This window comes from Labrus bergylta, chromosome 22, assembly GCF_963930695.1.
Source record: "Labrus bergylta chromosome 22, fLabBer1.1, whole genome shotgun sequence".
In the NCBI taxonomy this organism is placed as follows: domain Eukaryota; kingdom Metazoa; phylum Chordata; class Actinopteri; order Labriformes; family Labridae; genus Labrus; species Labrus bergylta.
The window spans coordinates 19,391,447-19,417,038 of NC_089216.1; the positions used below are offsets into that span (position 1 = coordinate 19,391,447).

General features: G+C 39.9%; 2 protein-coding genes across 2 annotated transcripts; both read right to left on the minus strand.

The window, feature by feature from the left end:
* Nucleotides 1-116: 116 nt before the first annotated feature.
* Nucleotides 117-9,149, minus strand: fcer1g (Fc epsilon receptor IgFc epsilon receptor Ig). Its single transcript, XM_020645639.3, has 5 exons — nt 8,954-9,149; nt 4,290-4,384; nt 2,984-3,046; nt 1,281-1,304; nt 117-1,187 (listed from the first exon to the last, which is right to left on the minus strand). Exons 1-5 carry the CDS (start codon nt 9,018-9,020, stop codon nt 1,134-1,136), a joined length of 303 nt encoding a protein of 100 aa, XP_020501295.1. The 5' UTR covers nt 9,021-9,149; the 3' UTR covers nt 117-1,133.
* A 248-nt stretch (nt 9,150-9,397) lies between these two features.
* On the minus strand, nt 9,398-25,177 carry ndufs2 (NADH:ubiquinone oxidoreductase core subunit S2). Its single transcript, XM_020645637.3, has 14 exons — nt 25,025-25,177; nt 23,381-23,484; nt 20,084-20,274; nt 19,388-19,508; nt 18,881-18,993; nt 17,570-17,644; nt 17,401-17,478; nt 17,205-17,290; nt 16,626-16,745; nt 14,927-15,056; nt 13,088-13,183; nt 12,740-12,823; nt 12,289-12,346; nt 9,398-9,600 (listed from the first exon to the last, which is right to left on the minus strand). The coding sequence occupies exons 1-14, from the start codon at nt 25,129-25,131 to the stop codon at nt 9,563-9,565; spliced, it is 1,401 nt and encodes a 466-aa protein (XP_020501293.1). The 5' UTR covers nt 25,132-25,177; the 3' UTR covers nt 9,398-9,562.
* Between the last annotated feature and the right edge of the window lie 415 nt (nt 25,178-25,592).

A 25,592-nucleotide genomic window follows, 5' to 3' on the forward strand; every position in this document is an offset into this window, starting at 1 on the left:
CAGGGTTTGCAATCAACAATTAAATCATAGGTGTTTTCTTCTTCTTTTTTATACGAGTTGTGTTTTTGTTTTTGTGTAACAGCTTTTCGCCTCTTGTGGAAAAACAAAACTTCACAGCCGTTTGTGTCATTTATTGAATTTATTTTAGGCTCCTGTACTGGTGCGAGAGGCTGCAGAGTGGATGTGTTTCACAGGTAAAAACTTCACCAAAGACACCTTGACTGCCACCCTGTGGTGTGTAGGAAACACTGCTCAGTATCCCTAAGGTGTTATGGAGTAGGTTGGTATTACAACTATAATCACTCAATCACAATGTTGCATGAAACTTTTGCACTTTAGACCCTTTCAGAATGCCTAAAAAATTAAAGTTAGTAATAAACATTAAAGGCAGGGTTGGTCATTTCCTCCAGATCCACTTTTTAAGATTCTGGTTGAAATTGTCTTTAGGTCCTGACAGAAATGAATAACTCCTGTGCTCTGAAAAAGGAACAAATGAAATCTGTCATCTGTATCAGTTGTAAGCATGAAAAACTTCCACCAATGTCTGCCACGAGGTATCAATCTGATGAACCAATCACACGCCTCCCTGTCTCCCTGCTTGCTCTCTACCCCATGCATGCACGAGCCCACACTCAAAGTGTGAGCTGAGGTCGACTTCTGGACCAATGGCGCTTGTAAGTGAGGGGGCGTGGCTTATGAGGAGAGGGGGCGGGTGCAGACGGAGCACAGAGGGGATGCTACTTTTAAAATCATGCTAGTTTTTGAAAATTACCAACCCTGCCTTTTAAGCAGGTCAGTGCCAGAAAGCATTTCAGATATACACAAAGGGATACAACATATTTTTTCATTTTAAATATTATTATGCAATATGTCTTTAAAGCAAAGTATAAATTAAATATGTGCGTTATTTCTTCTTCAAAGTAGCCGCCTCATCCCCCCCCTTTTCTCTTTCACCCTTCACGCTCAACAAACTTTTACAAAAGCAAAAGCAAAAAGACTCTGATGCTAACAATCTCACAATCTTTTTTTAAATGTAAGCTGATTATGCATATATATATATATGTATTTATAATATGCAATATTTAAATATAGAAAAGAAGCGCATGTCTCGGACTTTAATGCATCGTGTCACGTCACTTCTTCGTGCCGATAGTTTCATACGTGTCCGCAGCGTGAGGAGTCAAACCCTGAGAGGAAAACAGAGAAGTAAGATCAATATCAAAATCATTTAAGATTATATTCTTCATCTACTCTACATCATGCATGGAATCAAAACTCACCGTATAGATGCTCTCTTCAGGAATCTGTCAGGAATAGAAAACAACAGGGTTAGATAGAAGATGACTGTAAGATGAGTTAAACATGGAGACTCTGTGTGTGTGTGTGTGTGTGTGTGTGTGTAGAGAGTAGAGAGTGTATTTATGTGTATCACAGTGGGCTATGGCTGCGTGCAGTCTGTGGCTGCTTATAAGAAATAAACGTTTAAATAAGACGATGTTGTATAACAGCTGGTTAAGACCTCTTGTAATGAAACATGACCTCTATATTTACATGCTTGGCGAGTGAGTTTTTAAGAATACAAGAAAGTTCATACCATAAGCAGCATGCATGACAGAACAAGAACGCTGTGATTAAAGTCACCATCTTAGAGCAGTGGTGTCCAAACTTTTTTTCTTGATATTGTTCACATACTTGACTTCACTCCACATGTGTTATAATGTCAAAATATACTCATCAGATGTGTTTGTAATGAAAAACTAAACAAACACATAGAGGTGCCGCTTGTCAACAGGCAAGGCAGGCAACTGCTTGGGGCCACAGATCAGTAAAGGGGCCCCCAACGGCTGGCATTGAGCATTGCCTCAAAATTTGCATAGTTGGTAATGGCAGTAGGAAACCACCCTAAGGGGGCCCCACCGTCTGCTAGCACTCACTCTCTGTGTCACATGCATTATTGCTGTGAAAACCAACATTTGTCAATGAAGGTTAAATGAAGAGGAAATAATCTGTCTGTGAGTGAAAAAATAAGGAGGAAAATAATAATGAACGCTGGTTGGAGGGGCCCCCAATGAATTTTACCTAGGGCCCCAACAGACCCTAGAATCGCCATTGTCCCCGGTTTACAGGATCACATGTTGATTGTCGACTTCTAAAAATGAAACTAATTTCTTGTGAGCTAGTTCAGGTATGTTTGAAGCTGGAGTGTCAATGACACGTATTTTAGATGTGGATAATAATGGACTTAATTATTAAGTTGGATTCAAATTTTTCGGCCATTGTTGTGTTGAGTGTGTCACTTCCCCTCTGCACTCTACACTGCCCCCATACTGTTCATGTGAGTACTGCACCTTTGAAAACATGCACAGCTAACACGGCAAACAGACGCAGGGGACATGAGGCAGCCATCATGCCCCATGGTGTAGTTTAAAGAGACTGTATATCTGGCCTAAGAGGACATACATCCACTAATTCATTTTATTACATTTTCCTGGGAAAATGTGTAAATTTGGGTTGTTTTCATGACATCCTTAAATCTTTCATCTCCGGAGAACACTGCTTCTTTTCCCAAATGTTATATTGTTGTTATCACAAGAAAACACTCATTGTTATCCCGAGATGATGAGATATAAGTCAAGATCTCCTGAAAACAACTGAAATTCACTCGTCATCACAGGAAAATGGAATCACATAAAATGTATGAATGTAATTCTGCCTATAGGGCCTCTGTAGCTTTCTAAACATCTGAATTTTCTTGTGTACTCAAGAAAGTATTCCTGCATTAATCAGACCTAGACAAGTACAGTTAGCTTGTGTGGATATAAAGAATTGCTGTTCGTTAATCTAATTCTGCATGTCTTCTCTCTTTTGACCTTTATTCTCAAGTTTGTTTACTTTGTGGTGACGCTCCAAAGTGTCTAAACCTCACTCCATGTCTTTGTGTCTATTTCAGTCATGTACAAACATTGTGTGTTATTATTCTTACCTTCTTCTTGCCTTTTGCTTTCTTGGTCTCAGCCATAGCCTCAGCCTCCCTAGTCTGTTGGATCTGTAAGAAGAAAGTCTTCAGTGAGTGATCACTTCAGTCTCAGTCTGTTATCTCTCGTTCTGTTTTTCACTTCTCTTTACTGATATGAGAGCTTTATCTTAAGAGCGAAAGATAATCATCTAAAAACAGTCACTTTACAAACACATATTTTTCTTTCCTGTTGATATCTTCATTTTAGTGACCTAAAGCAGTGGTTCCTAAAGTGGGGGTTGGGGCCCCCTGAGGGGCCGTGAGACACTGAGAGAAGGGTCGTGAGATGCCTTCCACAACCAAATAAAACAATTTAAATAATTTAAAATACCAAATTTTACCGTGATTGTGAAAATAAATAGAAAAAGTAGGTGAATTTAAAATACAAGTGTCATTAAGTAAGATTTAGGCTGAAAGTAATCTGTAAAAATAATGATTTAAAGGTAAATTTGCACATAAATGCAACAATGTGAGGGTCTACTGCTGCCTATGAATAAAAACACACACAGACATCAGCTGAGTTTCTGTTTGTTACATTTTCTATGTCCACTCAGTCCTACAGTTTATTCATGGAAACATTCTTCAAGCCTTTCTTACAATAACTTACATATTAGATAAACATATAGGGACTGTGGGGGTCCCAAGTCTTGAGCACACTTATTCTCGTATTTTTTCAACCAATCAGCTTTACTTCATGAAAATGTGTCTCAAACGGTTCAAAACATTTGACAGAACAGAGAAACGGAACAAGTCATGCGTGTTATAAAAAAAAAAGTGCTTCACAGGGGCACAGATGGCCTAGCGGTTAGATTGCGCAACATGTACAGAGGCTGTAGTACTCCAAGGAGACGACACAGCTTCAAGTCTGACCTGTGCATTCTTACCCACAGGTCATTGCCCACTCTCTCTCTCTCTTGAGTTCCTGTTCTATGTACTGTCATATCAAATAAAGGCAAAAGCACAAAAAAGTGCTTCTATGTGTTTTTGACACCTTTCAAGCACACTTTCATAACCCACTGAAAAAACCTTTGCAACCGACTTCTGGGTTCCAGGTCACAAGATGAGAACCACTGTGTTCTCTTTCTGATTGTGCAACATGCTGTCTTTTGCAGACAACATCCCGTTTTTCTACTCACGCAATAAAAAAATCTGCCATATTATTTTTAAAAGATTTTAAATATAACGTTTTTGTTTGACTGTAAAGTCTGTTCCTGCTGATTTGTACTTTTTGTATAACTATAGTTGTGCAAAGGTCAAAATGAGGCGTCCAAACCTTGATTTTGCAGTAGAGCGCTGTCAGGATGATGCCGTACAAGAACAGGATACCATCCAGGATGTAACAGACCTCTGGATCTGAAAGAGCAGCGGCTGAAAGACGAGAGACGGCAGTCAGGAGCAAAACCAGAATCTACACATTCAATGTTAAAAATCTCAACAACTTCATATTTGAAGGAATTACAGAAAAAAATAATTCATTGCAATGTGATAAATCATTGTGTACGACTTGTTTCAGAGCTACTCCTCCTTATATAAAGCATGCATCCAGAAATAAAACCCTAATGGGACGACGAGGCTGGTTTGTTGCTATAACAGTAATGGTGGTTTCATCATTTTAAGACTGTGAAAAAAAACAAAAAAAACAACCCGGCAACAGCAGCTAAGACAGAAAGTAGAGCAAACTGTGTTATAGTACTTTAAAAAGTCATGACACCGTCGTCTAGGGAGACAAAGAGGAGGAGCATTACAATCATTTGAAGACAAAATGGACAAGAGAATGTATTATTAAATAAATGAAAAAGGATTATGGAGGGCTCTAAGTGAATATGAGTGTCGCAAAAATCAGTTGTACATCTTCTGGGAGTGACTTTTTAAAGCTCTGCATGTTTCCCACAATCCCATTTTTTCATACGTTTGGAGAAATAAGACCTGATATTGCTGGTAGAGCTTTTTTTTTTTCGAAGTCAATCAGGTTGTGTACTTGAACTGATGATGTGGCTGATGTTTAGTTTCTGATCTACTGCTGGGAGTTAAAGATAGTTTAAATGGTAGTGAGTATTTCAAATGTTCTTATGTCACTATGTGTTCCATGTTTTCTTGTGGCTTCAAGATATTATTTCTCCTCCCGGCATAGAAGTGCACACACAGGACATCATTCCTATTCACTGTACAGAAAACCTCAATGTTGCTTTTACTGCTCGTTAAGCTGAGAACTAATCAGGACCATAGCATTCAACAGAAAACACAACTTTGTGGTACATAAGGTTTTTTTCTGTGACTGTCTTAAACGCACATCTGAGAAAAAGGAGGAAGGTGAAGAGCCGTGCAAAAACAGCAGAATGAGGAAGAAGAAGAGCCCGCAGACTTGAGCAAGTGTGCAGGCTATTCTTCTTCTTCTTCACACATCTCACATTCAAAAGGCCTTCATGTTTCATCAACCTTTTGCATGGGGAATATCGTGTTAAAATGACAAGCAATGTACTTTAAGGTTTATTTTTATGTATAGGTAGGCCAGTGGATAGAGTGAAAAACAGCAACAACAAAAAAAAGGAGCAATACTCAAGAGTAAACACAGCTTCAAGTGCACGACTGCAACAAGACTAAAAAGAGAGACAGAAAAGTCAGCACACAAAATGTCCTTTAAGTTTCCTTTATGTGGATAAGAGTGACGCGTTTCAGCACTAGGCCTTCATCAGCGTCCATAGAGGGGATAGAGTGAGAGATTGGGGAGAGAGAGAGAGAGAGAGTGGGGGATGACATGCAGGAAAGATCTTGAGAGTGGATTTGGAGTTTAACCCAGGCTGTCCGCTTGGAGGAATACAGCCTCAGTACATTTGGAGCGCGGACTAACCACTAGGCCACTGGCACCCTGACCCTATAGGTGTTTGAAAGAAAACTTTTGCAGCAGTTTTGCATGATGGCGCGAGAAGGTCTTACGTTCTGGGATTTAGCATTTGACTTACACCTTTTTTTTTCTTTTCTTTTTTTACAGTATGACAGGAGTTGCTAATTATTAGTTTGTTTCTAGGTTTTTAGCTTCATCAGTCAGGCCCATTTTCAGGCACATTTGGGCTTTATAGGACATTTTGAAATCACATTTATGTCTAATTGGCTTTTTTTATATTAAATGTAATGTGACTGATTTGTCTGAGCTTTTCATATTGAGAATATTTAACACCAAAAACTTCAGAAAACCGAATTTGAATTTGAACTATATTGACTTTATTTATTTTATATAACGCTGACGTCTGTTCCCCCTCATATTTAGAAACAAGAACCTTGACTGACAACTTCTCCATGATGAAATCCTCTGAGCACAGACATCCGTTTCTGTCACGTCACAGTACTTCCTGCTTTCTTTAACATTTATGGAAATTCATCTTTTTCTTTTATCTATGATGCAATGATCGTCTCCCACTAAGAGGGATCACTCCTGGTGGTACCTTATTCTGAGGCTGAGGAAAACAAAACAGGATGTGAAAAAAATCACCTTCATGCCCATCACACTTGATTTGTTTTTGACTGATCCTTTTTGGACACTTTGTGGCTCTTGCGGGGTTATGGATGGATGGATGGATGGATGGATGGATGGATGGATGGATGGACAGATTTCCTCTGAAGTCACGCAGCTGAGAGGAAATATTGCATTTGGTTTTCTAACTCTAAGTGTGCGTGTTTCGCAAATGAGAGATGTGGTGCAATATCTACTTCAACATCTCTGTTGGTTTCCGCAAAGGAAACAAAAAAAATACGATGTGTAAACTATAAGCAGCCAAAAATAACATCAAGCCTGACAATAAAATATGACTAATATGTGAGTATGTGACCAAAGTCTAACTCAACATGGAGCTTAAATTAGGAACCTTTTTTTCAAACGAGGTGTCGGTGCTGTAAGAAACTTCTCTTTCTCTTAGTTTTACATTTACATCAGTGGAGGGTCGTTACATTTTAAGAGTCAGACTGAGCAGGTTCCTGCAAATATTTAAACAGCTTCACATTAATGAACCACTTCTATTGTGACTTACCCGTAGAGACACCTAAATCAGCGACACTGTAAGTGGGCAAAGTTCAATGTGGCTTTAAATTTAAAGTGAAACATGTCACAAGGAGCTTAACTGATTTCACTTTATTTCTCAATAATTTATTAATTCATCTGTAATAGCCTACTTTAGAAAAAAAACTGTGAAAAATGCTTGTCAAACTTTCCTTAAATTCAGTTACATTTCCCTGAGTTTCCTTATTTTCTGTTTTTTTGTGTCTTTTAGTTTTTCTTGAGTTATATTTGAGTTGCAGGTTAATTAAGTGTAAATGTAACTTATTTAAAAATACTCCTTTTCAAACTTTTAGTGCTTTTATGAATATTTTAATTACACTTCAACATGAATACACAGACACAATAGTAGATACAGTCTGTATTTTAAGTGTAATAAACTTGTAGTGTTTGCTTCCTGTTGAATATGGCTGTTGGTGTTTTTATTTTTCATATATCCTAATATTTTTCGGTTTCAGTTGTTCTTCTACTTTTTATTTAACACATTTGAAATAAAGTCATCCATCAATAAATCCAAAATACCCCCCATATGATGTCGTTTCTAATAATGTTGAAGACAAATCTTCAACATTATAACATCTTATATTTTGCCTGATAAATTACCTAAATGATTATATTTTATTATAAATAAAATGTTCACAAATCAAGCATTTAATTAACAGTTTTAGTTCTTCTGTGATGCGTCTACTTTAATGTCTTCTTCCCCTGATAAAGCCTTTTTTTTTTTTTAAGATCTATTTTTGGGCTTTTTGTGCCCCTAATTGAGAGACAGGACAGTGGATAGAGCCGGAAATCAGAGAGAGAGAGAGAGAGAGAGGGGAACAACATGCGGGATAGGGGCCACAGGCCGGACCCAAACCCGGGCCGCCAACCCGGAAGACCACAGCCCCCATACTGCGCCACCAGCGCCTCGATAAAGCCTTTCTTATATTCAAACATTTTTACAGTCAATGTTTCGATCTGTTGTCGTACTGAGAGAAGCATTAAAACTTCCTCTTGTTGGGGCGCGGAGCCTAGTGGTTACTGCGCACGCCATATACAGAGGCTGAGGTCCTCAAAGCATGTGACCCGGGTTTGAATCCAGAATGTCATTCCCCGCTCTCTCTCTCTCCCTATGTTTTCTGCCTCTATCCACTGACCTATACATACATTATAATTACATTTTTTTTTAAAAGTTGATCAAAAAAACTTCCTTCAGTTGACTTCTCTCTCACTAACATCATGTCAGGATTATTCAACGGATAATAAAAGATACCTCCTTGATTTTCTGCAGTTTTGATCTGTATAATGAAGTAGATCCAGATTAATACCATATTTGAAACATTGAAGAAATACGGAAATGGCTTCACTGAAATATGAGGAACCTGATCAACAGAACTTCTTGTTTGTGTATGGTGTGTGTGTGAAAACTGGCTCAACAAGAGCAGGAAAAAAAAGAAAGAAGTGGCGTTGAACATCAGCCTCTGTGCCCCTCGCTGCAGAGCAACAAAAAAAAAAAAAGTAACAGGGTCAGCTTGTCTTACACAGGAACTGGAACGTGTGAGAGCATTTCTGCCGCCTGAGTAACGAGGCCGCAGATGTCAGAAAACATCAGCGCTCTGAAAGAAACACTAAAGACTGACATCCACTCACAGCTTTTCTAATTCTGTGTTTTTTGTTTTTTTTGGCAGAGAAAATATAAAAGTCGTCTAATAAAATCTTCATGATGTTTCCACTGACTCTGTTCAGTCAGACTTTATCTAAACAAGTTTCTTTTTCTCATTAGATTTTAAATAGTGATCCAAACTTTGAGGTTTTTCGACACCTACCAACCAGCCTTAGCAACGGTGAGAATAAAAAATAAATAAAAAAACGTCAATGTTAGAGTGGAATTTGACGTCCCAACTCACCCACTCCCCCAAAGCTCATCCACAGAGGAACGGCGAGCAGTAGCGGGCTCCTGCCCCAGAACGCCATGGCAACACAGGCTCAATACAGACGAGCAGGATCCTTCAGAGGCCAGCGAACTGCAAACACGGACGACTTCTGGGTGCTTTTTGTCTTTCCTCTGAGTTCTGATAAAAACTGTTACATACCTCACAGCCTGGAGGGGAAGTTGTGGTCGGAGCATTTAGTCCATTTGTCTGAGCTCTCATCAGACCACTCCCCCACCCCTTTCAACACCAAACCAGAGGAAGGACCCAGAAGGCCGAGGGTTTGCTCTCTCTGCTCTCATTGTTAATACTTTTTTTTTCAGATAAGTGAAGCGAGGACATGAAACTTTAGAAAATCAACAAAGTCTTTTCGAAATCATCTTTTTTGTCCAGCGGGACGGTGAAAACACAAACTCTCTGTTCGGTCATAAAATATTTATTAGGGTTTATTTGGACATTGTACATCACTGATTCTTCTGTCAAAAGCACAACTACGAGCAAACAGTTAACAGGAAGAGAACCTGACTAATAGATGTGCGACACAGACGTTGAATCCTCTTCATCGTGGGAACAAACATGATCACGTTAACGGTCGACCTCTCCAAACACGATGTCCTGTGTACCTGTAGGAGGAAGAAGGAGGAGAGACTCAGACGTGCTTCATATAAAAGCTGCCAACAGATGACCAGAAAACATCTTCCTGACGACCATCACAACATCAAGTCAGCTGCACGGTTTTATAATCACAATCAGGTTTATTTCAGGCGTCATTTTGTTTTGTGTGTTTCTTTTTAGAACATTTATATCCCGCTGCTCACCGACTGCCAGGGCTGGAATGGGACAGGGTCAGCCAAACCTGACCCAGCAGAAGCCCCCCTACATACACCCACTGTTCAACAATCCCCATCCTCAGTGAAGAACAGCAGAAAAAGATCTACTGTTCAAGTCCCCCTCATGAATCCTGATCTAAGAATCGCTTTTATCTGTTTGATTTCATATTTGAGCTTATTATGAAACCGCTTGTTTAAGTATCCCCGTTAATGTAAATAATTAAACTAAATGATTCTCTCTGCAAAATGATCTTAGCTGTGCTTTTATTTTGTATTTTATACCGTCTTACAGAAAGGGTGCTTTAGATGAGATTAGATGTACAGGACAAGTTAAAAGTATATTTTTAAAAAATAGAGTAGCAATATAAACATGAGGGTAGAATAAAGATAAATAAGTTGTAGTCGCAACACAGATTTTTTCACATTATATAATTGCACTGTTTTTCTATGGTTAAATTTGCACAATTTCACTGTGAGATGGTTTACATTTTAAAGGATGTTTCCTAAATGTCTGATGATATAGTGAGTTCATTTAATGATTAAATATCTTACAGGTTGCTCCTATAAAATGCACAGAACAGACATAAGAAACTGTGATGAGAAAACCAGCCTTTCATTCTCTTCATCTTAATGATTAACTACCTGAACTGAATTCCACTGAGACAGAAACATTATTTTCCAGTCCAAAAACAGTTAAAGGGATACTTCACCCGTTGAAACATGAATCTGTATTGACATTGGGTCATATATGTAAAAATGTGAAATACATTTTGAAGTTGGTGCCTTCTTGGCCGAGAAAAGGCAGAAAGTGTCTTTTTGGCTCATGTGGATGAAAGACACCAAATCCCAGAATGCACAGCACCGCAGGCCACTCCCACTAAGGTCAGGTTTACAGACATATTTACTTCAACAAGTAAGGCCGTTTACGAGGGGTGTAACGGTACACAAAAATTTTGCTTCGGTATGGTTCCAAGTTTTGAAGCTTCGGTTTCGGTACAATAAAGGGACCTGATGCAACACTTTTTTTCTTTATTAGAAACATTTAGAATTCCCCTTTTACACATTGTGCTAAGTGCAGCATCAACAGTTCAGACTTGTACACCTGCTCATGTTACTTTTTAATAACATTTTAAATTAAACATTGTAAAAAAAATAAACTTATGCTGCATCCTTTAACCAAAAGAGTCTCCAATAAATAAAAGATATGAATGAAAAAAAATATTTTAGAATGAAATGGAGTAATTAATATAGCCTATATGTAAAAATGTTTATTTTAAATTACACTGACACCTTTTAGTTTATTAAGCCAACTGTTTTTTGAATGCCCTTTGAGCACATAATAAACATAATCACATCTGGGACAGTTTCATCACAGAACTATTAATGTTTCCCTCTGTCGATATAGAAGAAGTATAGTAGAACTTCAGCAGCATTTGTTATGGCTTTGGCCCGTTCAGAATTACTAGCAAAAGGCTGTGTGTTGGGGAGGGAGGGTGTTCATTCTATCATGCTGCAGGTTATGCTCCCACACAGACGCGTCTCCCCTTTTGCGCAGCTGAAAACGAAACTTAAGAGTAAGTCTGTAAAAAGAACTCCATCCCGGTTATATGCAACTGTCCAAACCGACAGAACTCGAGGAACTAGTAATCTGTACAGTTTATGTTTGAACTTTTTAACAATTTACTAACTAAAAGCTGTGTGCCATACCAGCGGCCGCAGCCTTCCTCCACTCTGAGGTGTGCTTCTGCTTTGCGGTCCGTGTGGGAACACAGATTAAAGTACTTCTGTTCTGCGCGTACTCGGATCGGTCCACGTGTGGACCGGACCGAAGGCCCTGTACCAAAACGTTCCGGTCCGAGTACGTGTATCTTTACACCCCTACCGTTTACACAACTGATTCAGAGAAAACAAACTCTATGTCTGTGTCCATAGGCAAACAGCGAGAACACCGACACTACCAGTACGCCCCAGCTCGGGCTCCTCGTCCTCTCGGCCATCTCACCGCTGGATTGATATATTTTCGCCATTATCAGCTTTCTCCATAGAGCCTGTTAGCACAGCTTCCAAGCAATATGGCGCACGTTAAGTTTAGATTCTGGGAGTGAGTTCCCCGCACTGATCTGTAGCTTCATTGGTCGAATATATGAGGAACTAGCGTTGTAGTTTCACAACGCTAACTGAAACCAGCAACGATTTTTTGCGTCTCGCTAACCAGTGACGCAAAAATCGTCATTTTGCGTCACTGGAAGCTCCTTTTCAGACTCAGAAATACAAAGATTTCCCATCTCAGGGGAAAATGAGGGCGGGATGCACGACCATTCAAAAATACTACCAGGTTTCTAATGATACAAAGATTAATGCTAATGGGTGAAGTATCCCTTTAAGATGAGAGCTCAGAGAATAGACTGACAACACACTTCATGCGGCATCAGAATGACTTTACTCCTGAAGCTGCATTCTCCACCGATAATCAGTTCTTACCAATAATGGCGACCACGTCAGCGAGCATGTGTCCTCTGGCCATTTTATCCAGACCAGCCTAGAAAGAAAGAAGAAAGAAAGCATTTCTTAACAACAGCTCTGTTTAGAGGAGCTCCTGTAAAAGTGAATATTCATAGCTCCAAAGACTCAAGCCTCCAGTCAATGCACTAACGACTCTAATAGTTTGTTTGTGCGACTATAAAGACATTTTTAGCCTCACAGACGAAATGCAACTGACTGTGTTCAACATTCATTTAGCCACGAGCGAAGAGATGCACAGGAAGGAGGGATGTGAGGGGGGGAGTTATGTACGCTGTTAAAAATGGTTCTATAGCGCTTGATAAACATACTTAATGAAGTAAAAGTAGCCTTAAGGACAAGCCGTTAAACACGCTGAATAATGGATGTGTTTAATATTTCACAGTGTTTTGTGAAGTTTCTGTGTGTGTACCAAGTGAGCGAATCCAGGAGCTTTGATCTTGCAGCGATAGGGTCTGCTGGAGCCGTCAGATATCAAATAAACACCAAACTCTCCCTGCGAGGGACACAAACACACACACAAACCAGTAAGCATATTACATCACAACCAGTCCCTGAAGGCCTACAAAGGCTTCTTAATTAATTAGGACCGGAAGAAGCTCATGTATACTGAGGATCAACAGAGTGCTTACAAAAGTAGGATTGTTGTTTGTTAGGATAAAACTCAAATGGTAAACCACAGCGAATCCATTTTCAGAATTATTTACTTTGAAAATTGTTTAAAAATATGTTTTAAAAACACATGGTGTAAAAGTCTGACCTTGGGGGCCTCCACAGCTGTGTATGTTTCCCCCGGGGGGACCTGGTAGCCCTCTGTGTACAGTTTGAAGTGGTGGATCAGAGACTCCATGGACGTCTAGGAGAAAGAGCAAACACAACACATGATTCTGCAACACTACTGCTACACTGCCATTACGGCACTTTCACTCTTGCTTTGCAGTGTTTTGTTTGACTCACGGTACAGTGTTGAAAAAGTGTAAGATGTGCAAAATGTTGTGCATGTAAACCAACATCAGAAGCTCCACATACACACACACAGCGCTGTTCCACCCTGCTGTCTCCTCCTCTTAACCTCATATGCACCCCACTATTCCTCTACCGTGCATAAACATTGCAGATGAGGCCTTACTGTTGTAAATATCCCCTCATGAACTGGCAACGTGTAAAGCCTGATGTATACTTCTGCGTAGAATCTACGCTGTAGCGACGCCATATTGGCCGTTGTGAGCTCTACAGCCACTCCCCCCCCCCCTACCTGTGCCTGGGTTGTGTCTGCATAGCTCTTCAATCAACTCCCCACCTAACAAACGCTAGTTGGCAGTGTGATGACTCAGTGCTAGTTTTATAGCCAGCGTCCGGTTCAGCCGCATTCTCTGTTTGATTCTCTACAGGAAACCATGTCGACTGACTGAGCGTATGATGTTTGGAGTGTGAGTTGATGAGTCTTCTCCCTTCTGCAGAATTTTGAAAATAGCTGCGATACCAGGAAATGTTGTAAAAGCAGGAAATGCAATGCCACCCAGCTGTCCAATCACGGAGTCGTTTCACTGCATAGTTACATTTTTGAGGAGCTACACATCAGGCTGCTTATGTCGGCTTCTCTCTCTAGGTACAGGGCTATGCCAACGTGCAACGTTTTGATATGGTGATTCAGCACAGAAGTATAAATCAGGCTTAAGGGGCTGATATTGATTTGAGTCAGCACATTATATCCACTTCAATAGTCACAGACGTGTGGTGTAAAATAAGAAGCAATAAGTCAGTGCAGTCTGTTATGCAGTGCGTGTGTGTGTGTCATGACAGCAGATCTACTGTTACATGTAATAAAGGTTGGTCGATAAAAGCACAAGTTCATATACGCGAGGTACAAAAACTTGTGATATTTATCTGGAGGCTAAGTGACATATCTGATCGTTTCTTCAGTTTCACATCCTCAGACACTCAAAGAGGCCTCTTTCAATTCCTCCATGCAGATTAAACAGACATTCAGAAATATCAGAATACATCTACAACCTCTACTCTATTTGTTCATGAACAAGTTTTTTTGAACAAATCTCTCTTCAGTGGTTCTGTGTCGCGTGGTCAGTAGCTGATAGAGGACTGAACCAAAAATAAGGAGGGATGTTTTGTTTGAAGAAAGCAGACCAGTGAAGTAGGAAAATCATAAATTCTACAATGTCTCTAGTCAAACTTTCTCTTCCTGTTGCAATACAGAGCAGAAAAAAGCACCAGCAGTTTTTTTCCCACACCCTCATCCCGCATCTCTCGAACTCCGTACAAAACTTAGAAAGTTTTATCTACGACTGTGGACTTTAAATGTAATACACTTTAATTTCGCTCTCTGAGGTGAACTAGAGGTGATCTGAAGCCTCGGGGGGGAAGCCAAATTAAAGTCAGCTTCACTGGCCTAATTCTTTCAAGATGGAAGTTTTGAAGACAAATTAGTGACACCGCTGAAATTTAATTAAAAAGCCAAAAGTGACACAGCGCAGAGGAAAAAACCTGGCCCGATGAAACAGGGTTCAATGTTTTGAGATCGAACGGGCTGCAGGGCGTCAGAAAAACTGTCTGAAAAAGAGTCCAAGTGTCGGAAACGTACCTTCATCTCAGACCTCTTGGGTGGGGCCACTTTAGCGTCATCCACCTTAATCTCTCCTTCTGGCATCTTGTTGAGCGCCTGGTGCATGATCCTCAGGGACTGTCTCATCTCCTCCACCCTGCACAGATACCTGCACCAAACAAACAAACACATACACATTTCATCTTTGTGAAGCTCAGTGGTAAAAAGACTGAACTTATATGAGCCTTTTCTGGTCGTCTGACCCCTAAAAGTGCTTCTATACTACATTCACACAACAGCTTCACTCACACTGCTCCAGGACTAACCGGGCCTGAGTGTGGCTACTATTTAATGTTGTAATATAACAAATGCATGGCTTGACATGCACATGAAGCATGCTTAGATTACAAGATAGGCAAACTTAAAAAATTAAATCTGCATTTACTGACTTATTTGGGTCAGATATAGCCATAACACACCAAGATTTCTCGATAATTGAAGGTATGGATCTATTATACTTCATACTCATGTTGTGTATCCGAGCAGTGATTAAGCACACCTCTTCCATCCGTGCCAGGGCCAAGGAAGTGAACTGTGTAAAAGCACAGATCGGAGCACTCACAGTCGTCCAACAAACTGGACGTTTAGGGTAAAATCGCTCGGGCACGGTACCGGTTGCCAAGTGTGAGGGCACCCTAAAACACTGATGGCAGAGGCCGCTATGTAAAGCTCATCAGCACTAACTCATCACCACTAATAACTCGCACACTGCTGGCTTTGCCATCAGTAACACTCTGGGTTCAGTCAGAGTCTTTAGCCAAGAACACTTCGATATGTGACTACAGCTGAGGATGAAAACCCCCGACCTTCAAACTGAGAGATGACTGTTTGGACTATTGGGCCATAGTCGCCCAAACTGGTGAGAAGTTGAACTTTGTGGATTTACATTCTCTCTCTCCTTGATTGCTCATTTTAATTGTTAAGTTAGAATGACTGAGCTGTACAGTATCTGCACTTTAACTGTGACTTTGTGACATGAAATCTTTGCCATTAGACACATTGATCCAGTCGAAGTTTAAACACAACTTTGTATGCTTTTCTAAAATAAACTTATCAAACATTCACACTACCCCACACTACCCCATTTAAAACAGAACTTGGTGACAAAAGTTTCTAAATAAAACACATAAATACACACGATAATATATATTTTAACTACCACCAAATGTGAAATTATTAAATTATACAAAACGTCTTCATGTGCTCGATGTGCAAATAAGAAGTAATAAGGTGATAAATAAAAGTTTATAAAATAATCCCTTTTAATTTGACTTCAATCACTGCAAATATCCATTCTTATGATTTAAAGATTCATTCAAACTTCTCTTTGATATAAGACGACTCATTGACTCAGTCCCACATGTAGCTTCCACATCAAGAAACAAACTAAAAGATTCAAAAAAAATAAAAATCTCTTTCACAAGTGAAAAACTGGAACTGCTGCGTTCAAGTGATTAAGAAAGTCGCTGCTTTAAAAAAAAGAAAACACACGATATGAATCTTCACACATATCATCAAACATGTCAAATGTGTGCCCTCATCTGCCACTGCGTCGCTTCTCCTCTCCACAAAGGTTTTCTAAATGAACAGCTTGCGTGTTGCAACATTTAGTAAGTACCGTCGTCTGAGAGAAGCTGAGTCAGGAAAACAAAAAAAGAGCCATCTGCTCCTCTCTCACCTGTCGTAGCAGTCTCCATTGCTTCCGATGGGGACGTCAAATTCCACCTCGTCGTACTTGTCGTACGGCTGAGACTTCCTCAGGTCCCACTTGATGCCCGACCCTCGCAGCATCACGCCGCTGGAGGAAAGACGAGAAGAAGAATGAGAAACACCACAGTCCACACACATTGCTGATAATTAAACCTTAATTTTACATCTGAGCAACAACGTTTAATAATAATGAATGTGGAGTGTTGAATATGTGTTGGGAGGGAGGGGCTATGGAGAAGGCTCTGTTAGGTGGAGACAAGATGGCTACAGGAAAGAGTATGACAGTGGAGTAAAATGTAAATGTATTTGTCTGTATTGTTGCTCTGTATATTTGCTTATGTTTTGCTATTTTGTATCGAGGTTGTCCGTTTTATTTATTTATTTTTTTCTTTTTCTTTGTTTATTTGTTCTCGCTTTAGTTGTCATGTCTATATATTCTTGTTTCATTTTGTTCACCTTATCATCAATAAAAAGAAGAAAAAAAAGAGTGTGACAGTGGAGATCAGTGAGGTAGGAGGGTGTCACTTTCATTGTATTGGTGTGTTACCTGAAGCCATAGTTCAGAGCCTCTTCTGCAGTGACCACCCCGATGTCCACGGTACGATTCTTCCAGATACGATTGTTGGTCAACATCTGCCAAAAAAATTAAAAAAATAAAACATAATCCAATATTCACAAACTGTTCTCCACTGCATGCTTATCACAGGATTGTGAGGATTTTTATTTTTAAAGCAGGCGTTCACCTCTTCTACTTCATCGATTCTGATGGAGAAATTCTTGCACCACTCATAGATGTCGTCCATAAGGCCGAGGGGCATGTCCTGAAACCGAGATAAGATCATTAGCTACATTACAAAAACTTCTCCCGACATGAGAAGAGCCGTTATTTTTCTTCTTCTGAATATTTCCCACCTGGTGAACGCCACCGGGTCTGACGTATGCGGCGTGCATTCTGGCTCCTGACACTCGCTCATAAAACTCAAACATCTGCACGGAGACAAGAAGGTTACAAGACATCAAGTATTCAACATTAAGAAGTTATAGTTAATGCATTACAGAGTCTGATCTAAAGGAGACAAAGATAACATCTTGGAGCTCTCATTTTATTTTAGAAGACCTTTTTGTAAAGAACAAAACAGTTTTCTGTGATGAAGGTCAGTATGACTGAAACATGTTTTTATGAATCTGTAGCCCTGATGAATTAAAGGCTTTTTAAGCATTCCCCTCTGACTGCATCAGACCTCTTCAACAGCTTCTAAGTTGGAGCCACCTACTGAAGAGCACCCATTCTTTTCAACTATTTTTAAAACATTTTCCAACACCCATGCAGCACTCTACGCATCTACTTTTTGACGGTTTTCTGTGTGCTGGCCTCTAAACTCTAAACCCAGTTTAAGCTGTCTTATATGTCTGCAAGTTCTGCCAGGTATAACTGGTGCACTCCAATAGAAGGTCGTCAAATACCACATGTTTTAAAACGTTACAATTTCTGTTACTTTAATGAACAATGGGATTGAAAGGTTCAGAAGCTTTTTTTTAAAGAAATAAACTACAGATCAGTTAAATTTTAGCCTAAAGCTGCCAGGATGTTGATGTTGCTCTGTTTGTCTCTCTCCTTCTTCCTGCATCTCACTTTTAAAAGCCCAACACAGTTTCAGCTGATGGCTGTTCATCATGAGTCTGGTTCAGCTCAAGGTTTCTGCCTCTTAAATAAATGTTGCTCAGTGCTCATGATGGATTAATGTCAGGGTCTTTGTGGATAATAAAACAAAGAGTGAGGTATTTTACCTGCATTTTTGTGAAATGTTTTGAGAGAACATTTGTTGTACAAATAATGATTGATTGATGACGAGTGAGCAGCAGTGATCCATTAGAACAAACAGATTTGTATGTGCTGAGGTTTTCCAAGTCATTTAGGCGTTAACGTCACATGAAGTCTGTTACAGACGGACGACAGGAGGTGACACTGTATCAACATCACAAACAGGTGGTAAATGTGTTTGTGCAATTCAGATAGTGTGCAGGAGTTCTTCAATTGTTTTGATAATTAAAAACAGGATATGATTGGGTGCTTATGACTTTTTTGTGCCATGCTATTGAAACAGGTATCACTGTCACTAGATTTTCTGTAGTCTTTCCAACCATTACAGTGTTTCCCCTTCCATCATCACTGGCTACAAAACAAGAGGAGGGTGCTTGACATCCCCCAGCTGCACTCCTGACCTTCTCTCTCTCCTCGAACATCCAGAAGAACGGGGTCATAGCCCCGATATCGAGGGCGTGCGTGGTGATGGCCATGATGTGGTTCAGGATGCGAGTCAGCTCTCCATACAGAACTACAAAATAAACAAAGAGCACACTCAAACATTTGAAGCTAAAACGATAAAGCTTACGATTCTAACATCATGGTCCCCGTCTTGGCTTTCTGAACTCTGAGTAACTTCAACGTCATGTGACCCTTAAAAGTAGCATAAATTAGTTTATATGTCATGATGATCACACACACTGGAGAGTAGAATTAAAGGCAGTGTGCATATGTCTGATGCACTTTTTTCTGTCAAACTAAAGTTTGTTCCAAATTTAAAACAATAAAATGTAACAAGAGAATTTCTTTAGTGCAGAACAAACAAGACCTTTATAATTCTAATATCATAAGCATTGTATGGCCTTCTTTCTATTTGTCTTTGTTAACGGCCGTTGCAGAACATGCAGACGTCCTCTCCTCTGTACCTCTGATCCACTGGGCACGGGGCGGAGCTTGGATGTTGAGCAGCTTCTCCACAGCCAGAGAGTAAGCCTCCTCATTGCACATCATAGAAACATAGTCCAGACGGTCAAAATAGGGTAGAGCCTGTGACATTAAACCAAGAGGAAGTGATGCTGGGTAAGGGACTTTCAAGAAAAATGCAACAGGTAGCTCCTCCTCATCGATCGAATGCAGTTGGCTCCAAAAAATTTTTAACTGTGTTTTCTGAGAGATCGGGGGGGAGGTGCTACTTTGCTCTAGTTTAATCACAGTGAGGTCATGGAGCTTCACAGTATGTGAGTCAGTATTTTTAGAATAGAATAGACTTTGTCATTGCACAAGAATCCAAAAACGAAATTTACTGTGCCATGCCTGAAATATAAAAAACATAAATATTTGTAATAGTTTGTGTGTTGCAAATCCGCTGTGTTGTTCTTTGTTTGTTAGCCTGGTTAAAACCAAAAAGGAGCACCACTAATTCTACACTTCCTGATTTCACATCCTTCTTTAATTTATTAGAAAATACAGAAATAGGGTGATGGTTTCACTCAGTGGTCAGGTGTTTTGACACGTCACAATATTTCCTGTACCTCTTCACGTGGTGAAAAAATGCCCCAACAATTCTTAAGATAGAAGTAAAAAGACAACACATTGGAGAGATGGTTCAAGTTGTTCAGTACCTGCAGGTAGGTCTTGTACTCGATGAGTTTCTCTGTGCCGCGGTGGAGCAGTCCGATATGGGGGTCACATTTCTTGACGGACTCTCCGCTCAGCTCCAACACGAGGCGCAGCACGCCGTGAGCTGCTGGGTGCTGGGGACCAAAGTTTATGGTCAGGTTGGACACATCCTTCTCTGCGTTAGGATCTCTGTCTGCGGAGAGAAAACAAAATAACTCAGGAAAGGTAAAGGAAATGATACAGGATGACATGGTGGGGATCACTTAAGGATGTCATTTCCAAATCTACACATGAACAGAAATTAGGAGAAAAAAAGCTGATTTTTACATATTGCAACTCATCAAGTTGGTGTCCATGTCATACCAAAACAATATTTACAAGTGAGTCCAAGAAACTTTTTTCCAGCTACGTTCTGGCACAGAGATCCTTGAAAATACATTTTCAGACATGTGGAATGTGTGGGGTTAATGTAGGGGTCCGGTTCACTATTTGTAAAACTAGAACCACAGTTTGAATATGGCCATTTGAAACAGCCTGATTCAAGAGAGGCTGGATTTTGTTTTTGATAAAAGAAACCTCAGAGTGATAAAACAGCGCTGTGATGAACTACTGTAGAGCTGCCCTCGCTGCAAATACACAAAAATGATAATTCCCACGAATGTTGAATATTATAATTAAGATCACTTTGAAACTAGATGTAATATGATTTTCTCTCCACATAACACACAAAGACTCACCCCGGACACAGACTGTTTAAGACCCTCGTCTCTGGTAAGAGGCTGAGGTACATTAAGACTAAAACCTCTCGCCACAAGAACAGTTTGGGCCTCATTAATAATGTCCCTGCCCTCCTCCCTCCTCCCCAGCTCAGTCAGAGTACATTACAGTAATGTGAAGGCTGAAACAGATTTTGTGTGTTACATTAATGCACGCTGATAATTTCTGTTAACATGCACACTGTGAGGAGATTTATACTGGAAGATTTTTATACTGTAAGCACAACATAGAACATTTTCTGCTTTTTATATTTTACTCTGCAATCAATTTTTTTTATCTAGCTTGAAACCTGTTAAGCTTGTTCACTCTTTGCAGAAAACCCCTGAAAAAGTGCTGATGTTTATCGGAGGAGCTGTACCTGTGAAAGCGAACGGCTAAGACATTTTGCACAGACTTCAACCAGAGTTTCTCCTGCCGGCCCCCCGAGTACTTCTTCTGCACAAAGTCTAAATGAGCTGATATGAGAACACGGCAGGATATAATATAATCAGGAAAAAAACCGTTGAGCGAGTTGGAGGGGGTGGTGACGTTTATTCCCCGTCAACAGTGCACGACCACAGACTGGTGTGATCTCTGTGCACGTTTTGAAAAGGCTGCATGATGTTTTCTGTTCAACAGAACGTTCTGCTCTGCTCTGTTGTTGAACTAAACACAGCATTTACAGTATCTCACAAAAGTGAGTACACCCCTCAATTTCTGTAAATATTGTATTATATCTTTTCATGGGACAACATTGAAGAAATGACACTTTGCTACAATGTAAAGTAGTGAGTGTCCAGCTTATATAACAGTGTAAATTTACTGTCCCCTCAAAATAACTCAACATACAGCCATTAATGTCTAAAACGCAGGCAACAAAAGTGAGTACACCCCTAAATGAAAATGTCCAAATTGGGCCCAATAAGCCATTTTCCCTCCCCGGAGTCATGTGACTCGTTAGCGTTACAAGGTCTCAGATGTGAATGGGGAGCAGGTTTGTTAAATTTGGTGTTATCACTCTCTCACTCTCATACTGGTCACTGGAAGTTCAACATGGCACCTCATGGCAAAGAACTCTCTGAGGATCTAGGCTATAAGAAGATTGCCAACATCCTGAAACTGAGCTGCAGCACGGTGGCTAAGACCATACAGCAGTTTAACAAGACAGGTTCCACTCCGAACAGGCCTCGTTATGGTCGACCAAAGAAGTTCAGTGCACATGCTCAGCGCCATATCCAGAGGTTGTCTTTGGAAAATAGACGTATAAGTGCTGCCAGCATTGCTGCAGAGGTTGAAGGGGTGGGGGGGGGTGGGGGGGTCAGCCTGTCAGTGCTCAGACCATACGCCGCACACTGCATGAAATTGGTCTGCATGGCTGTCGTCCCAGAAGGATTTCTCTTCTAAAGATGATGCACACAAAAGCCCGCAAACAGTTTGCAGAAGACAAGCAGACTAATGACATGGATTACTTGAACCATGTCCTGTGGTCTGATGAGACCAAGATAAACTTATTTGGTTCAGATGGTGTCAAGCGTGTGTGGCGGCAACCAGGTAAGGAATACAAATACAAAGTGTGTCTTGCCTACAGTCAAGCATGGTGGTGGGAGTGTCATGGTCTGGGGCTGCATGAGTGCTGTCAGCACTGGGGAGCTACAGTTCATTGAGGGAACCATGAATGTCAACATGTACTGTGACATACTGAAGCAGAGCATGATCCCCTCCCTTCGGAAACTGGGCCGTAAGGCAGTATTCCAACATGATAACGACCCCAAACACACCTCCAAGACGACCACTGCTTTGCTAAAGAAGCTGAGGGGAAAGGTGATGGACTGGCCAAGGACGTCTCCAGACCTAAACCCTATTGAGCATCTGTGGGGCGTCCTCAAACGGAAGGTGGAGGAGCGCACGGTCTCTAACGTCCACCAGCTCCGTGATGTCGTCATGGAGGAGTGGAAGAGGATTCCAGTGGCAACCTGTGAAGCTCTGGTGAACTCCATGCCCAAGAGGGTTAAGGCAGTGCTGGAGAATAATGGTGGCCACACAAAATATTGACACTTTGGGCACTATTTGGACATTTTCATTTAGGGGTGTACTCACTTTTGTTGCCTGCGTTTTAGACATTAATGGCTGTATGTTGAGTTATTTTGAGGGGACAGTAAATTTACACTGTTATATAAGCTGGACACTCACTACTTTACATTGTAGCAAAGTGTCATTTCTTCAATGTTGTCCCATGAAAAGATATAATACAATATTTACAGAAATGTGAGGGGTGTACTCACTTTTGTGAGATACTGTATATAAAGGAAAATATTCTCATTATATTGTCGTACAGCGGATTCTGGTGCTTCATCTGCCGTGTTCTCACTTTTTTTCATGTCTTGCCCCAGGAGACCCCCCCACCCCACCCCGCCCACCAGGGACAGTCTCCTGCTGTTATGTGTATGTGTCAACAACCAGATCAAGAGGATTTCAGGGGCAGTCGGCCTTTAGTTCTCTAGACATCTTCAGCAAAACGGCTTAACGCTGTGTGTTGAAAGTACCATTCCATGGGGGTGGCTTCCAATTCTCATTAACAGCAGTGGGGTACATCACGGCCCCGGCAAACTGCTCTGTCCACTCCACGTCTGGCTGCCATTGTTTCTGCCTGTAAAAGACATTACAAACTCTCTTAACAGAGGGGAAGGATGTTTTGACAGGAACTCAGCTCTGTGCCAACATAAACACTGCAGTGTAGGAGCCATGAAACCAGAAAGGCTTTAATCTTATTTGTTGAGGCTGCTCTTTGGATCCCGTGCTGTACTGTGTTGGCTTACTTATAATCAGAAGTAAATGATGAGAGAAACGTGCACTGAACTAATGATAAAGGTCAATGTAGAAAGACTAAATCTGTCAATATAAATTGTTGTAACACAGAGGTTAGCTAACTTACCCTTCTCTGTACGTTAGGATGGCGAAAATCTAAAATTAAATACACAAATTCTTAATATGTTTCTTTATTTTATTTCAATGTCTTTTGTTGTAATCAACAGTGATAGTAACAGTAAACACAGTTTCTTACATTTATTTCTCATGTTGTACATTCAATGTGTCGTGTGATATTAAATTAAAAGATTGTCATAGTAAAGAACTGACACTTCCATATACAGTGATCAGTGATGTCTAAAAATAAATATAACAATGTTATGTTCAGTTATGTGAAGTTTCCATGACCCCTGATGACCCCCCAGGGGGTCGGGATCCCCACTTTGTAAAACCCTCTTATAACATACATAATATAAAGGACTACTTAGAGGTAACTTTAAATGTCCTACTGTTAATAATAAACTGAAAACATAAATATTCAGTCTCGCTTGTATGTAAGGTTTTACAATTTTATTACATAATATTGGTGTTGTTTACTTTGTTTTTGACTGATTATCTTTCAATCAACTCATGTTAAATGCTTTTATTTATCTTTATATTTTTACTATTTATATTTGGGTTATTTTTGATGCTTTACTTTAATTCTTTTGTTGACGCTTTTACCTTTTATTGTTTTAATTACATATTTTCTTATTGCTGTTCGTGTGCAATTGTCTCTATTTTTTTGTACCTAAGTATTTGTCATTATTTTAAGCTTTTTCTTGTGTCCAGTCGCTATAATTCACTTATCACTGTATTTGTTTTGTTTTATAAATAAACTTTGATCATAAGATGTAAACAGACACTTCTTACTCGTCCACATTAGTTAACAACAAGCAGATATATTAGGATATAATCTCCTAACCTTAAACTGTATACAAACCTATTATGATCTGTTTGAATGTGATACATAATTTGACCTCACAGAGTAAAGAAAATATAACAAACAAGTGAAGTGGTACACACTGACACACGGTGGCTAATCTGTATGCTAGCTTAGCATGAGGACATTAGCAGCACCAACAGGACAGATAATCCATCTGGACATGTGAGCTTTAAGGAGGACAATGCAACGATATTTATATGTGTGCAGAAACTCTCTTCCATTGAGAAAAATGAATTACATATTGACTTAAAAGAGAATACACCCAGTCGGCTTTTTCTTTTCTTTTTAGCACTATGCTAACATTAGCCTTTCTGTGTTTGTAAGGAGCTAAAAGCTAAAGCGTCAAGCAGCACACAGGAGACATAAAGCGTCTTGTTTGGCCTCTTTGTTATCTTACCTGTTTTGCAGAACAGTGCAGCCAGGGCTCAGTAAATTATTATTTAATATAAGTTTTGTTGAAGGACGTCCTAGTTTGGAGAGCGACCTCAACATCGTGGCAGCCATCTTGGCTGTTAGACAACCTCTGGCCAATGACGTATTGTAGTTTCTTCTTTTGCTGTTTAGACTTTAACAGTTTAGGGTGTGTGCTGCCACCTATCGATATGACTAATAACCACACATACAATTAAGCGTACTTGTTAATGCAGTGTACAAGCCTATATATGCGTTTTTAAGTACATTATTTTTTTTTATTACGTTATTTTTATTTATTTTTATCTATTTTTAGTTTCTATTTTTTTGTAAATTCTTATTTTTTCTTTTTTTATTTAAATTGTGCTGTGTTCACTTTCTGTTTGCAATCTTTGCTCTTTGCTGCTGTAACACTGTAAATTTCCCCGTTGTGAGATAAATTAAGGATTATCTTATCTTAAAAATTATGTGATACTTCACCCTTGTTTTATTATATTAATTCTATATTCAATGTCTCTTGTAATTCTGCTTTTTTATTTTACCTAGCTATAGAC

Excerpts from the sequence above, each read along its gene's own strand:
- fcer1g (XM_020645639.3), bottom strand. The coding sequence starts at position 9,020 with ATGGCGTTCTGGGGCAGGAGCCCGCTACTGCTCGCCGTTCCTCTGTGG. Across the intron at positions 4,385-8,953 it reads GATGAGCTTTGGGGGAGTGG|CCGCTGCTCTTTCAGATCCA; the intron begins GTGAGTTGGGAC and ends CTCGTCTTTCAG. Across the intron at positions 3,047-4,289 it reads CGCTCTACTGCAAAATCAAG|ATCCAACAGACTAGGGAGGC; the intron begins GTTTGGACGCCT and ends TTCTTCTTACAG.
- ndufs2 (XM_020645637.3), bottom strand. The coding sequence starts at position 25,131 with ATGGCTGCCACGATGTTGAGGTCGCTCTCCAAACTAGGACGTCCTTCA. Across the intron at positions 12,824-13,087 it reads CAGCTGTGGAGGCCCCCAAG|GGAGAGTTTGGTGTTTATTT; the intron begins GTCAGACTTTTA and ends TGTCCCTCGCAG. Across the intron at positions 9,601-12,288 it reads TGACGTGGTCGCCATTATTG|GTACACAGGACATCGTGTTT; the intron begins GTAAGAACTGAT and ends TTCCTCCTACAG.